At 42.1% G+C, this 15,179-nt stretch overlaps 2 protein-coding genes across 7 annotated transcripts in view; one reads left to right on the top strand and one right to left on the bottom strand.

Moving 5' to 3' along the window:
* STOX2 (storkhead box 2) overlaps positions 1 to 15,179 on the bottom strand; it is a 209,238-nt gene that overhangs the window by 30,024 nt on the left and 164,035 nt on the right. Inside the window, exon 1 of one of the 6 annotated variants that reach the window (XM_073902296.1) lies at positions 3,026 to 3,079. The exons of the other annotated variants lie outside the window; for them this stretch is intronic. The gene's annotated coding sequence lies outside the window, so the exon portion shown is untranslated. Of the gene's footprint in view, positions 1 to 3,025; positions 3,080 to 15,179 lie in introns of those variants that run through there. 6 annotated transcript variants of the gene reach the window in all.
* KANTR (KANTR integral membrane protein) lies at positions 461 to 13,212 on the top strand. The gene is made up of 3 exons (XM_073902220.1): positions 461 to 555; positions 3,266 to 3,384; positions 12,998 to 13,212. Exons 1-3 carry the CDS (start codon positions 461 to 463, stop codon positions 13,210 to 13,212), a joined length of 429 nt encoding a protein of 142 aa, XP_073758321.1.

Genomic DNA, 15,179 nt, shown 5'->3' with positions numbered 1-15,179 from the left:
TATATATATATATATATATATATATATATATATATATATATGTAAACAAATAGCATTGAGCATGTATTACTGGGCTGGGGGAGAACGGTCTGAAAGCAAACGGGAAGCATGCATTACCCAGGGACTTTGGAGAGGAGAGCACCAGAAGATGGGAAATTGTAGGGGTAGACAATTACAAGGACACCAAAGAAAGTGGGCCTATTTCAAAAGTTTGGCTGGGCCTATCTCTTACCCAAGAAAGGAAACTCAGCACTTGAGTATGAGCACCCTTAGTATTAAAGACCAGGGACACTAGGAGCTACATAAACTTTGACAGAACCATGATGGTCACCCCTTGTAAGGAACATGTCCTGTGGGATTCAAGACAGTCACTTTCACATAAATATTCAGAATTTAGCATACCCCTTACCTACGGATGGCTTGTCCTATAATATTCTTCCTAATCGAGTAAACCATATCAATGTCCACACGTAAGGGCCTCATCTTCACATTTGTTCTGAACAGTAACAATCCTTTACGAACAGCACGCAGCGTCATCTACAATCACATCTCAAGGTAAGACCAATCATCATTTCTAGAGTCTGAACTCCCGACATCTATCCTATATTAATCTACCCTGGGAAGACTCTTAAAATGAACAAAACAGTTCATTCTTACCCTCTATGACAAATGAATGCTTTTAAAACTGCCACTCTTCATAATCAACTATTTCCTGAGTGGTTTCCGTGTGTAGGGAACTACTAGGAGATGTGAATTGTGGAAAAGGGCATAAATCTTGATCCTTGTCTTCAATTGAGCTTATGATTTAGGTGGGGAAACATGATATAAATGTGTGAAAATATAAGCAATTCTAACATATTCAGATTACCATTTACAACACCCTTAGAAGAGATACAAGAAAATACATGAATGACTAGCAAATTAACTCCCACGATAGGAATTTATTAATATATAATTATACCCATCTCTCCATAGAGAGAAATAGCAATTCTCCAACAGCATTAAGAAATGACCTCCTGTTGAGTAATCAGGGAAAGGTTTACGGGAGAGGGAGACTTTGAATAGGGTCTTTAAAGATGAATGGAATTGATGGATGTGAGGACCTTATATAATTACTGTATATTCTCAACATACTATGATGTCACCAAGCATCCTTCAAAACTGACTTGACACCCTCCACTTTGCTTTGAAGATGCAGAGCGCTATCACAAAGAAGAGACATCTTTGACAGTGAAGAGAGGAAGCATGCTTTCTTCCCCTCTGCAAAAGGGTGAGCTATGGGGATGGATATGAAAGCAAAGAGAAAAGAGATATTCAAGAAGCCGATCCAATACATAGTTTGCATTTTAAAATGTTCTAATTATTATTTCAAATGACATAAGGGATTTAGTACTCTCAGAAATATCTTTAATGACAAAGAGTTGCTAAACCTATAAATTTGATGGGATGGTAAAACCATGCTTTCGGATGTGCCAAGTCTCATTCTGGAAACACAGCGTGTAATGGACTTTGGAGGACCCCATTTTGCCATCTCACTATTGAAAAAGAGAAAGCTTTAGCCCGTGGATTGTTGTAAGAAAACAGCTATGTAATAATTTGACTCCTAAAGCAGACTCAGAAGAAATATGCTTGCTTCCATCGTGGTTAACAGCCACCTCAATCTGATGTTAGTGTTGGAAACAGTCCCTGAGCATATGAATCAGGAGCGCTTGGATTTTAGTGCACTGCATGTAGGTTAACGGGCCAAATAACATGCCAAATTTCAGGGACGATTTTAATTGAGAAGAAAAGATGTCAAATAGTATTTACCGAACGCCTCCATCCGAACAGTGGAAGAGATACTACGGCTGATGGAAATCTGGAGCAGTTTAATTCTTCCCTATTTGCAGATCCTACACGCTGTCTGACTTTTCAATTCTGACATGACTGAGGATGAATCATGCGTCTGGTGGGCAGCCTACGTGAGGCGCTTCTGCTGCCTCCAGTGGAGGCCACACAGGGGTCCTAACAGTAAGACCGCCTCTCAAAGGAGAGCGCACCCTTATCAGAGCGGGTCTAGACATTTTACCATATTGCTTTGCACACAACAACTCTTGAAAGAAAAGCAGGGGAAACCTACCTGACCCTTTCTGGACTGGCTCCATCCCCCAGGTAGCTTTGACGCTAAAGCCTGGTGCATGCTAGGGGGTTGCACCCAGGCACAAGAAGGAGCCAGTAACAGAAACGGATGTCCTAGAATCTGGAATAAGAAGAAAGAGTAAACCTCCGAGTCATAATAGCCTCAATGAGCATTTCAGATGGGCTACTGAGGGCACGTGGAACACAACAGGAATCTGGTACTTTACCTTCGCAGATCTACTTTTTAAAAATGAGTTCCAGAACTCTCAGCTCTTCTTACCTCGAGATACTGGTTCAAGTTCGGTTCAAAAGCTGGCAAAAAAAGCACCTTAAAAAAAGGCTCTGTGAATGTACTTTGCTGGTGAACAATTTTAGGAGAAAAAAATAATCCTCTTTACCATTCTTTCATCCTATTTGCATGGAACAGCTGGGATCTGTCCCATGCCTATCCCATACATCAGAACCACTTGTACTGAGCCAGCATCCCGCTGCAGTGCCTCGGGAATCTGCAATGTCACTCGGCTCCTGCCTTGTTCTCTGCAAAGTGAAGTCATAGGGATGGATCAGCCAACCTGACTTCTCACTACCCTGCCCAGAATCCTTTGTGAACTGAAATGAGTCATCGCTCCAAGAAAAGCTACAGCCTCTGGTTGTCTGTGCAGGTTCCTTTGTCTGTGCAGTGTGGAGACACGGGGCTGGGATTGTACCCCAGGCCCCCGGGGCTGCGAGGGGTACATCCTCCTCTCTGAAGGGGCCCGGGTCCCCTCCCGTGCATTAAGCACCAACTCAGATTTTTTTTTCATCATTAAAACAGCACAAAGGGCACATACCTCCGGATGCTTGAAGGAAAAACACACACACACACACACACACACACATTAAAATGGATCTAGCGTCGTATACTCACCAATCCGTCATTATCAACCTGACCCATTCTCTCTCTCTCTCTCTCTCTCTCTCTCTCTCTCTCTCTCTCTCTCTTTTAAGGCTGGCTTTTCATGGTGATGAAGGACGAACCTCCCTCCTGTGTGTAACAGGCGGTTCTACTGTACACCGGATCAAAGTTTAGCTGCAGTGAGCTATTTGTCATGAATTCCAGTCACCGCGCAAGCCCTTGCAAGCCTGGCTCTCCTCGTTCCCCGCACAGCCGGCAGGCTTGCAGCAAAGGCGGCCCCGCAGTTCTCAGCTCGCCGCCCCTGCCGCCGCCGCCGCCCAGAAAGGCGGTGTTGGGAATGAGGTCACTGTGTCAGGAACTCTGCTCGCAGCGTGAGCCTCTCTGCAGCTTGCAACACCCCTGAAACTGCACCGAGCGGTACGATTTTTTAGGTCGCTGCTTCCTCTGCTCTTTTCAAAAACAAAAACAAAAACAAACACAAACCTGTGTCTAAGATCAGTAAAGGCAAAAACAAAAACAAAAACAAAAAAACCCCATTGCGTATTTGTGTGCAAACGTCTGTTTCACGGGACTGTTGGTGCTGCAGCGCGCTCCTCATTAGCCCTGCACCGACTAACTCGTGTGCACACACACGTGTGCGCGTCGTATTTATAGACACGCATATACACAGAGCCATAGAGAAAATGATTCATCTCTATTTAGAGTACAAGACACCACATATAAACATCTCCAGGGGAAAAGTGGGGTGGGAGTTTGGCAGAGGGGAGAGGAAGAGAGGAGTCTCAGCAATCACGCTGCAACCACAGAAAAATGGAGTCTGGAGGAAAAGAATCATTAAGGAAGAAGTGAATTCTGCTGTATTAGCAATGGTGCTGCCCAAACCGCCCCCAAAGAAGTAATACCAAAGCGGGCGCCTCTCACTGTCTGAACTCGGGAACCGAACAGATGCCAAGAAATTATCCAATATGCAGAGACCAAGTAGATTTGGGTGGCAGAGGGCTGCCTATACAGCAGGTAGCCTACCACAAATACGAAGTGGAGGGTGCAGCCAGCGCTGGGATTTCAAAGATGTAACGAATTTCTCAGACCATCCCAAGTCACTGAGGTAGAAGGATTCCCCAGGCTCAAGTCCCACCACGATCAGATCCTCTCTTAACTTCTGTGATTTAGCCTGTCATCCACCTCTTCCCGCAGAAGCTGGGGCCTCATCTGACCCTGGGCAGCACCCCCGCCCCAGGCCAAGGTCCTCCCTCCCCGAGCTGAGTGAGTCCTGTGACCCCACACCGTGATTCCCATTCAGCCCTCGGAAAATAAAAAATGTATAAGCCTCTTCTGCCTGACAACTCATGCAGTATCTACAAATAAAAATCCCGTCGCTACATTCCAACTCATTTCTTCTCCCATTGCCCACAGTCTGGGACACTTTGTAAGTAGGCACATTATATGCTCATTTATTGACTGACTGATACACTTGGTCTTAACATTATTAAACAAAACATCTTCAACTCCTTCAACCATCTGACATTTTCCAAATCCTCTGCCCTCATGGCTTCCCTCCTTTGCTTCTGCTCTTTCATACCAGCTTCCCTCCCAAAATGTTGTACGAATAGCTGAGTACACTTTTGGCTGCGTTTTCCCCTTGGCTCTACACCTGCCTTGTTCTGGACTCCATAGTCCCATGGCCTAAGCCTACAGTAGGCTTTTGGCCGAGTCACACCGTCAACCCCCAGAGAACTTCTTCACATTAAGTGCTAGTAAATGAGGCCTCATTCGGGCACTTTAAAAATCCTCATCAGTAATGCCCTCTACATTTCATCAGAAATGGTTTGGTCTTGATTTTCCTTCCTGATGTATGATTTCCTCTCATTTGATATGCCACCTAGACTCTCATCCACGACATAGACTGAGCCTGTGGCCCAGCGCCAGGGCCTCCCACCGAGACCGCTCACCTTCACTCAACTCCCTTTGAGTTTGGTTGTGTCTTTGGTTGTAAATCTACCAAATCCACCTGCCCTGGCTCACTCTTGTAAGGCACAGTCTCATCACTACGAGATTAGAAAGTATGCTGAATAAACCCCTGCACTTTAAGAATACAACGATGTAACTATATAATAAATGTATTAAAAATTAAGATCTAAATAGAGATACCTTTAGCTCTGGCAAGGTAAGAGCCTCTGGGGAAGCTCTGGGCCATTGAACCACCTCTTGGTAGCTAAAATTTCAATTTTCCTCTATGATATAGAAAAGGTTAAATAAATGGATAAAGAAAAAAAAATACCCAAAGAAAAAGGATGGAAAATTACAATAAAAATGTATTCAAACTTTCTAATATCCAAATATGTATGTTTCTCTCTATACATGGGTCTCTTGTGCCCATATTAGAAACTCACCTAAGCTTTGCAAGGACCCAGTAAAGTAAGTACTGTTATTATCCCCATATTAAAAAGAGATTAACTGGGGCGCCTGAGTAGCTCAGTCAGGTAAGCCTCTGACTTCGGCTCAGGTCATGATTTCAGGGTCCTGGGATCGAGTCCCACTTTGGGCTCCCCACTCACCTGGGAGACTGCTTGTCCCTCTGCCCCTCCCCCTGCGCATGCTCTCTTTCTCTCCCAAATAAATGCATAAATAAAATCTTTTAAAAAAGAGAGAGAGATTAACTGCCTTCCTCAAGTTCCACAGCTGCTAAGTGGCAGAAGCAAGATTTGAACCCGGGGCAAGAGGCCCCAGGGTCTGTGTTGTTTTTTTGTGTTTTTTTTTTTAATGCAGGACTTTATTATTATTTTTTTCTTTCAAAATTTTATTTAAATTCAAGTTAGTTCACATACAGTGTATTATTCGTTTCAAGGGTGAAATTTAGTGATTCATCAGTTGCATATAACAGCCAAGGCTCATTACATCACCCAGTTACCCCTTCCCCCCGCCCACCTCCCCTCCAGCAGCCCTCAATTTGTCTCCTAGAATTAAGAGCCTGAGCTTTTAACCAACACGCTTAACTGCCTCTCAACTATTATAATAAAATTACCACTAGAAACAAAAATTAAAAAAAAAAAACACCTATACCTCAATTTTTACATTTAAAATCGAAGGCAATTCACTTCATTAGTACACGAGGCCAGGCCAGTGAGGTTAAGTTCACAGGCTGGGTCCCCTTCAGAGCAGTTGCCTTGCCCAGTTCTGCAACCAGTGGAGGGCTGCCCTCCCACGTCGCCCCGCTGCCAGTTACTCAGTGATGATGCAAAGAAAGGTACCTGGTCAGCCACCACCATAACCGTAAGATCATTTTGCGGCCCTACTCATAGCACGGGGAGTTTTACGATGGACAACCATGAGCCTCAACTTGAAAATAAAGGCGAGAAAGGCACTCAGATGTTCTCCATCCCAGTCGGATGGGGAGATACACTCAAGAATCAACTACAGACATTATTAGCAGTTCTCCTCCTCCTCCTGACGTGCTGTTCCTTTTAATAACAGATTCAGTGTTAACAGTAAAGGTTTACAAACATCCCACAGACTATCGCGGAGGGGCTTTGCTCAGTTGAGAAGGTGTGAGCAGAGGCTGTGTGTGGCACTGGACTGGTTCCTTGGCAAAAGAGGTCACAGTAGCACCACCCCGTGACACAGTCACGCAGGGTCCTACAGAATGCTTTGATGACTGGAGGGAGGAGCGCAGTTTGAGAGTAACAGTCCGAAGCCGAGCAGCAAGTATCTCAAATCAGTTAAAAATATTTACTGGGCGCCCAGGTACAAAGTCCTATTGTGAGTACAGAGATCCAAACATGTTTCAGTAGTGTGCATAAGGCAGGCAACGTACACCGGCACACACACAAACATGGTCTCTACTCTCAAGGAGCTTGTAAGACACTTGAGGAGATACGATATGCACACACAAAAAGTGCAAAGGATACAAGACAGTGTCTGTCCAAGAGGAGGAACAGGTAGCAGGTGCCTCTGAGAATTCTGGAGTAAAACACCTGGCCGAAGGAGTCAGGAGTGGCTCGAAAGGCAAATCTGTCCTAAAATCGGGACTGGTGAGAGAGAAGAGAAAGGGCATACCATGTGTTAGAACGTGAGCTCTGTGAAGAGAGGGGTTTTTGCATGCCTTGTGTTTACAGGTGTATTCCTGAGAAGCACCCAGCCAATGGTAGGCACGAAATAAATAATGTGCTGAATGAATGAATGACCTGGAGAGAGCAAGTATGGAGGTATTGATGCAGGGAGTGGGGAAGCCTGCAGCAGAGGGTTCATACTGGAACACAGAGGAAGAGGAAGCTAAGGGGTGGCCTAAAATCAGATTAAGAATGGTCTCTAATAGATTAGAAAATGACCCAGGTTGTATTCACAATGCATTCCGCTTGGCATTTGTTAGAGCTATTAGTAGGTCTCCTCCTAAGAAGCACGAGCCCTACATGAACCCCTCAGTCTCCAAAAACAAGTATTTATAAGTCTATGGTGGCCCATTAGAGGGACGGTATGTTGACAGGACGACCAGACGTTGCCTCCCCCGGGGGCTTCTCTGCACCCCCATCACCACCCAGAAGTCTGTGATACCAAGACTCCCTCTGCTTTGCAAGAACGTACCAATGGGGGAGAAAAAAATCCTAGTCTGCAGCAGTATTCTACTAAACCGACCCTAATTCGATGTAGTTCGAGTAAACAAACATTTCTTAAACACAACACGTAAGACCCTGCTTGTTGCTGAAGCCAGAATAAAGGTGGCAAAGTTACAGCATCTGTCCTCACAGTTTTGTGTCAACCTCTGAGTCCTTTAAGGCAAACAGGGAATGAGTGCCATGAGTCAAAGAGATCTGGCAATTTCTGACCTAAGACAGAGGTGGCCAGGAAGCACGGTGGGAACTGGGCAGTGCTAAAGGAAGGAGGCAGCAGATGAGGTGGGCCCCGAAGATGGGTAAGCAAAGGAGGAGGAAGAAGAAAGCTGGGGATGTCTTTTGAGGCAGCAGAGCAGTGTGCTGAGAGACCACGTGCGTCAGAGAGTACAAGATGTTTTGGAGAAGGGCTGGTGGTTGACCTTGCTGGGCCAGCGTGGCAGGATCCATGAAGGAGAAGGGTAGAGATAAAGCCAGAGGAGTCAGACTGAGATAAGCTTTTGAGGAGCAGGAAACTGTAGGAGAAAGGCATTATGGGTTCTTACGGGGGGGTTGGGGAGGGATGCTATTCATGCTGTAAGTTTAGGTTGCTGTTGCAACAGGGTACAGGACACATCCAAAGAGAGAAGATAATGACTGACCGACACAAGGGAAGAGCCCATTGCGAGGGACACAACAAGATGCCCAAACAAGGAACAGAGAGAAGCGCAGAGATGTGAGATAACTTTTCTGTTTCCCAAAGGGACTGTCCCAAATATCCGACATGAGATATTAGGGTACTATCCGCAATGCAGTTCTAGAAGCATCATGTACACCCCCCACGACTCACCAAGAATCTATCCAAAAGCCTGTCTGGGCTCGGGTGATAGTCAGACATCTGGAGTAGTGCCCAGGGTAGAATATTAGTTCAAACCGAGAAATAAAGGGAAGAGGAGAAATCCGCTAAAGAGAAATCCCTGGGCACCAATAACAGACCAGACTTTCCCGGTTGCACAAACACTGATTAAAAAAAAAAAAAAAAGCACAAATTTAAAATTCAATGAAAGTGATTTCAGAAACAGAAAGTTCGAAAGTCTTCAAGGGCTCTATAGGCCAGGGTTTACGGAGGTGAGCGCATTACTGTTACGGTGGCAGAAGCAATTGCAATTACGGTTGGATTCAATGCCGCGTGGTATAGGCAAGCAAACTAAATCTTTAAAGAACAAATACACTTGTGGTATCCCTGCAGGCAGTGGGGAGCACCAACAGGACCACAAAGTGAAGAATAAGGTTATTCTACATGACTTACTAAAATTCTCCAAATTCTGGATTTGGGGTGCCTGGGTGGCTCAGTTGGTTAGGCGGCTGCCTTTGGTTCAGGTCACGATCCCAGGGTTCTGGGATCCAGCCCGGCATCCAGGGTCCTGGGAACCAGACTTCCCTGCTCCGTGGGGAGTCTGCTTCTCCTTCTCCCTCTCCCCCTCCCCCTGCTTGTGTGCTTGTGTGCTCATGCGCTCTTTCTCTCTCTCTCTCAAATAAATAAAATCTTTAAAAAAAAGTCTTTGGATTAGATCAATTCTCATGGGATTAGGAAGACAGAATAATGACATTTTAGAGCTGGATAAGGCACTGAAAGTCATCTGGTGTATTATCCTTTGACTGAAGATAATCTTAGGGTCCAAATGGTGGAGATGACTTGCCCAAGGTTACAGAGAGTTAGTAGCAAAACCAAAGCTAGCCCCCAGAGATCCTGATTCTCAGTGCAGCCCCCTCTCCATTATTCCACAACACCTTGTAAAATTTATTAATAGGGTATTAAATTCCAAGGCTTTTCTGGATGCATTTTGTGTAAGATATTATAAATGAAGCAGGCAGATGCCCAATTTTCCATTCTTCACTGTGGTATAAATTATTTTTCTGCCCTCGGTTCTTCTTCTTTTTTTTTTTTAAGAGTTTTTTTTTTTAAGATTTTATTTATTTATTTGAGAGAGAGAGAATGAGAGATAGAGAGCACAAGAGGGAAGAGGGTCAGAGGGAGAAGCAGACTCCCCGCCGAGCAGGGAGCCTGATGTGGGACTCGATCCCGGGACTCCAGGATCATGACCTGAGCCGAAGGCAGTCGCTTAACCAACTGAGCCACCCAGGCGCCCCTGCCCTCGGTTCTTCTAATCAACATCCAAAGAAGACAAGGAAGGGAAAGATAAAAGTGAAGTCAGAAAAACTGAGAGCCAGGGAGTTTTCAGGTAAAAGACAGATTTTAAATTTGATGTTTTGATATTCAACATTAAGAAAACTACGGAAAGACGTGGGGAAGTGAGATGGTATAATTTAATTTAACATCATATAATTCCATCATAATTTTATTATGAAAGCATCCGGATTTGTGGACTATTCATTTCCGACCCACTGGGTGAAAACTCACCTAGGTACATCTCAGACAGTGGTACTCAGTATTTTCAACTACAGAGGACAGGGATGGTGTGCCCAAAGCAAGCCCACAGTCTGCCAGGGAAAAAGATTCTGTTTTGAAGTCTCCCTGAAATTCAGGCAAGCTACATATTATACTCTGTATTATATCACTTTTTGTCTTAATAGTAAAAGTTTAAAAAAAAAATGTTTCCACTGAACATCATTCAACATTACTTTCCAGAATCTACACACCAGCTCGAGGAAGCCTGCCTGCATTTGTCTTGAGGTTGTATAAACCTGCAGTGTAGGCCCCAGGCCCTGGAGGCAAATATGCCCCCAATTTGAGAAGCAAGAAGTACATCTGAAAATACACCAGAAAGTGGTATTTCCCAATTCATTTTCAAAGTTATCATCCGTATTTCTGCAGTTTTAAAGACATACCATTATAGAGTCCTAGAGCTCTTCTAGCTGGAATTAGTTAGAGGGTCAAAGAGCTGAGAAACTGAATTACTTTATCACTGGCTTATTTAATTATGGCCAAGTTATTCTCTCCGGGGGCTGCATTCCTCCTCTGTAAGATGGAATCAGAAAAAAAAAAAAAAAAAGAAAGAAAGAAAGAAAGAAAAAGAGAAAAAAGAACGTTGCAAAGCCTGCCATATTTTTTAAAAGGAGACATATCTATAGAACTAACCTCCGACCTCAAGGTGCTTCCAATTAACTAAAGAATGAAAAGTAAACACACATGAAAAGGAGGTATCACACAACCTCCGCAAGAAAACTATGAATAAGAAGGGAAAAATTACAGCAAACGAAGTCCAGACGGAGTGTAAAGAAATACGGGCCAAACATTTCGATCACAAAGCTGAACTCAGCATGCCTGGGTTGGGTTCCTACTTCTTACAGGTTCCAACAGAACGCTGTTGGAAGGGGGGGCGGCCACTAATCCAAACACATGCTTCAGGGGAATTGGGGTCCCTCCAGCGTGCTGTTCTTCTGACACTTCCATAAACCCTGGGCTGACTCTAACGTCTACACTATTCCAACTGACTCGGGTGAGAACAGGTTTTGGACTGTATTTCCGGTACTCAAAAGAGTGGTTGAAAACAGTGGTTTCAGCACCTAAAGCAGGCAAAGAGTTATTGACAGAAAAACAAGAACATTACGTGGGCTTGGGTGTCCTCTACGTGGTCATTACCACAGACTTCTACTTATCCACTAAGCTCTTTGGCTGACGTCAGTCCAATCCTCAGTATCATGGCCACATGTCATCTTAAGGAAGTCAGAGTGTACCTTTATATTCACAAATAAAGTGTTTACCAAACTAGGGAAAAAAATCATAAAATTCTGGAGTCAAAAAATATAAGTCAGTCGTATTCTCTGTTATCCCTCTATAACGAATGGATAAAAATAATTAGAATTTCTTTGCTGTCTGGGATCTCAGTGATTATACAATCATCTGTATGTGCTCTTTCCAGTAGGGTAGCTACTAGCCACGTTTGTTTGTTTGTTTGTTTGTTTAATTTAATTTGAATTAAATAAATTTAAATTTTAGTTCCTCTATTTCAAGTGCTAGTTAGCTAACATTGGGCTAGTATTCATCATAGTGGGCACGGCATCTATAGAACATGTCCATCATCTCAGAGAGTTCTATTGGACAATAATGATCTCATTAATCAATAAGCAATCACAAGAATATCAGATACCGTTCACTTTTACCATGAAAACCTATAATTTTTAGATGTAATTTTTTAAATTAACATACCAAAATCAAGGACTTTCTTAATGTTCAACATCTACGGGTTTTAACACATGTGTAGATTTGTGTAAGTTATCACCACGATCACGATGAGTCAGACATAGAGCAATTCCATCACCCCCTCCCCCTCCAGAACTCCACCCCGCTCCTCCCACACTCCTAACCCCTGGAAACAAGTGGTATGTCCATGTTGTTGTATGTAGGAGGAATGGGATTGCTGGGTCATAGGGTGAGAGTGTATTTACCTTCACGGGAAACTACTAAACTACCTTCCAGATTGGCTATGCAATTTTGCAATCCAATGAGCAATGTATTTCTAGGAGTTTTCCACAGATTTCTTGAGATCTTTCTACATGGTCAATCATGTTGTCTGCAAATAGGAACAGTTTTATTGCAACTTGTAAGCCTTTTAGTCTCTTTTTCCAGAAGAATGTCTTTTAGGAATTCTAGCGTGATGCTGAAGAAGAATGGCGAGAGTGGATATCCTTGTCTTGGTCCCAGCGTGAAGGGGGAAGCGTTCAGTCTTTTGCTATTAAATGTGATGTCAGCAGCAGAGTTTTGTAGATGTTTTTATCAGGTTAAGGAAGTTGTCTTCTCTTCCCAGATGAAGAGCTTTTATCATCAGTGTATGTTGAATTTTGCCAACTGTTTTTTCTGAATCAATTGATATTATCATGTGACTTTTTTCTCCTTTAGGTTTTTAATATGGTGGACTATAGTGATTGATTTTCAAATGCTGAATTAGCCCTGCATTCCAGAGCTAACCTCCACTTGGTCACGGTTTATTATTTTTTCTGTATATTGCTGGATTCAATTTGCTAATATTTTTTGGATGGATTTTTGCATCTCTGTTTATAAGGTGCATTGATCTGTAGTTTTATTGTACTATCTGTGTCTGGTTGTGGCATAAGGATAATGCTGGTTTCATAAAGCGAGTTGGGAAGTGTTGCCTCCTCTTCTCTTTTCATGTCAAATTGGTGGTGTTTCTTTCATAAACATTTGGTAGAAAACTATCTGGACCTGGAGTTTTGGATTTTGGGTTTTGGGGGGATAAAATGTTAACTATAAGTTAAAATGCATTTAAAGGATAGAGAACTATTCAGGTAATCTGCTTCTTGAGTGAGTTCTGAGAGGATGTTCTTTCTAGGGTTTGGTCCATTTCATCTAAATTGTTGAATTTATGTGCACAGACCTGTTTGTGGTGTTCCCTTACTTTAATGTCTGTGAGATCTGTAGGGATATGCCCTTCTTCACTCCTAATATTGATAATTTGTACCTTATTTCCTGGTAATCTGGCTAGAGGTTTATCAATTTTATTGTTATTTTTGAGGAACCAGCTTTTGACTTCATTGGCTTTCTCCATTAATCTTGTTTTGAAATTCCTTGACATCTACTCTTTATTATTCTTTCCTTCTACTTGCTTTGGATTTATTTTGCTCTTCTTCTTCTAGTTCCCTTCGGCAAAAGCTTAGATTGTTCATTACAGTACTTTTCTTCTTTTCTAACATAAGCACTTAATCTATATATTTCTCTCTAAGCCCTGCTTCATCTGCTTCATATGAGTTGTGATATGTTGTATTTTCATTTTTGTTCACCTCAAAATACTTTCTACTTTTCCTGAGACTTCCTCTTTGATCCATGGATTACTTAGAAGCAGTTGTTTAATTTCCTAGTATTTGGGGATTTATCAGCTACCTTTCTGTTGTTGATTTCTAGCTAAATTCCATTATGGTAAAACAGCACACTTTGAATTATTTCAATTCTTTTAACTGCTTTTAGGTTTAGGTTTCGGGATATCATCTATCTTTGTGAATGATCTCTGAGGATTTGAAAGGAATGTATATTCTGCTATTTTGAAGAGGAATGTTTTAAAAATGTCATTTGGATCCAGTTGATTTTAATGGTATTATTCAGTTTTCCTATATTCTTACTGGTTTTCTACCTACTTATTCTATCAATTACTGCAGGACTCATGTTGGACGTCCCCAACTATAAGCATCTATTTCTCTTTTCAGTCCTATCTTGTCTCATGTACTTTGAAAAGTTCTGTGGTGAGGTACATATACTTTTAATATATTCTTTTTAAAAAAATAAATTTTTTGGTAAGAATACTTACCATGAGATCTATCTTAACAGATTTTTAAGTGTACAGTACAATACTGTTATCCAGAGGCACAACGTTGTCAATCAGATTGTTAGAACTTATTCATCTTACAAAACTAAAATTTCATACATGTCACTGATTAGCAACTACCCCCATTTCCCCCCTCTCCCCCAAGCCCCTGGCAAACACCTCTCTATTCTTTGCCTCTATGAGTTTGCCTGTTTTATATACATTAAGTAGAATCCTGCAGTATTCATCCTTCTATGACTGGCTTATTTCACTTAGCATAGTATCCTCAAGGTTCATCCATGTCGTTGCATATTGTAGAATATCTTTCTTTTTCAAGGCTGAATGATACTCCATTGTATGTATGTATGACATTTTGCTTATCCATTCATCTGTCGATGGACATTTAGGTTGCTCCACATCTTGCCTATCGTGAACAGTGTTACAAGGAACATGGCAGTGCTAATCCCTCTTCAAGATCCTGCTTTTAATTTTTTTGAGTAAATAAGAAGGGGATTTCTGGATCATATGGAAATTCTATTTTTAATTTTTCTGAGGAAATTTTACACTGTTTTCTATAGTGGTCCCACCATTTTGCGTTCCCACCAACAGTGTACAAGAGTTCCAATTTCTCCACAACCTCACCAGCACTTGTTTTTTGTTTTTGTTTTTTTTTTTATAATAGCTAACAGGTATGAGGTGATATCCCACTGTGGTTTTGATTTGCATTTCCCTGATGGTTAGTGATGTCGGCATCTTTTCAAATACCAGTTGGCTACTTGTATATCTCCTTTGGAGAAATGTCTGTTCAAGTCTTTAGCCCATTTTTAAATCAGGTTGTTAGTTTTTTGTTTTTGTTTTTGTTAATGAGTTACAGGAGTTCCTTACATACTATAGAAATTAACCTCTTCTTCAATATATGGCTTATAAATATTTTCTCCCATTCCATAGGTTGCTCTTTTACTCTGTTGATTTTGTTGCTGTGCAGAAGCTTTTTAGTTTGATTTAATCCAACTTACCCAATTTTGCTTTCGTTGTCTGTGGTTTTGGTGTCATATCTAACGACAATCATTGAAGTCACTGAAATCATTCAATGGAAATCATTAAAATAATTGCCAAGACTAATGTCATGAAGCTGCCTGTTTTCTTCTAAAAGTCCTGGAGTTTGTGGTCTTACATTTAAGTCAATTTCACTTTGAGTTGATTTTTATGTATGGTAGAAGAGGTACATACACTTTTTATATCATCTTTGTGAACTTACCCATTCATTTTTGTGCAGTGATCCTTTTTATTCCCAATAATTTTCCT

Source organism: Callorhinus ursinus, unplaced genomic scaffold (assembly GCF_003265705.2).
Source record: "Callorhinus ursinus isolate GAN/ISIS: 27379988/994484 unplaced genomic scaffold, GSC_fseal_2.0 scaffold17, whole genome shotgun sequence".
NCBI classification, from domain to species: Eukaryota; Metazoa; Chordata; class Mammalia; order Carnivora; family Otariidae; genus Callorhinus; species Callorhinus ursinus.
This window is presented reverse-complemented; position numbering and strand designations above follow the sequence as displayed.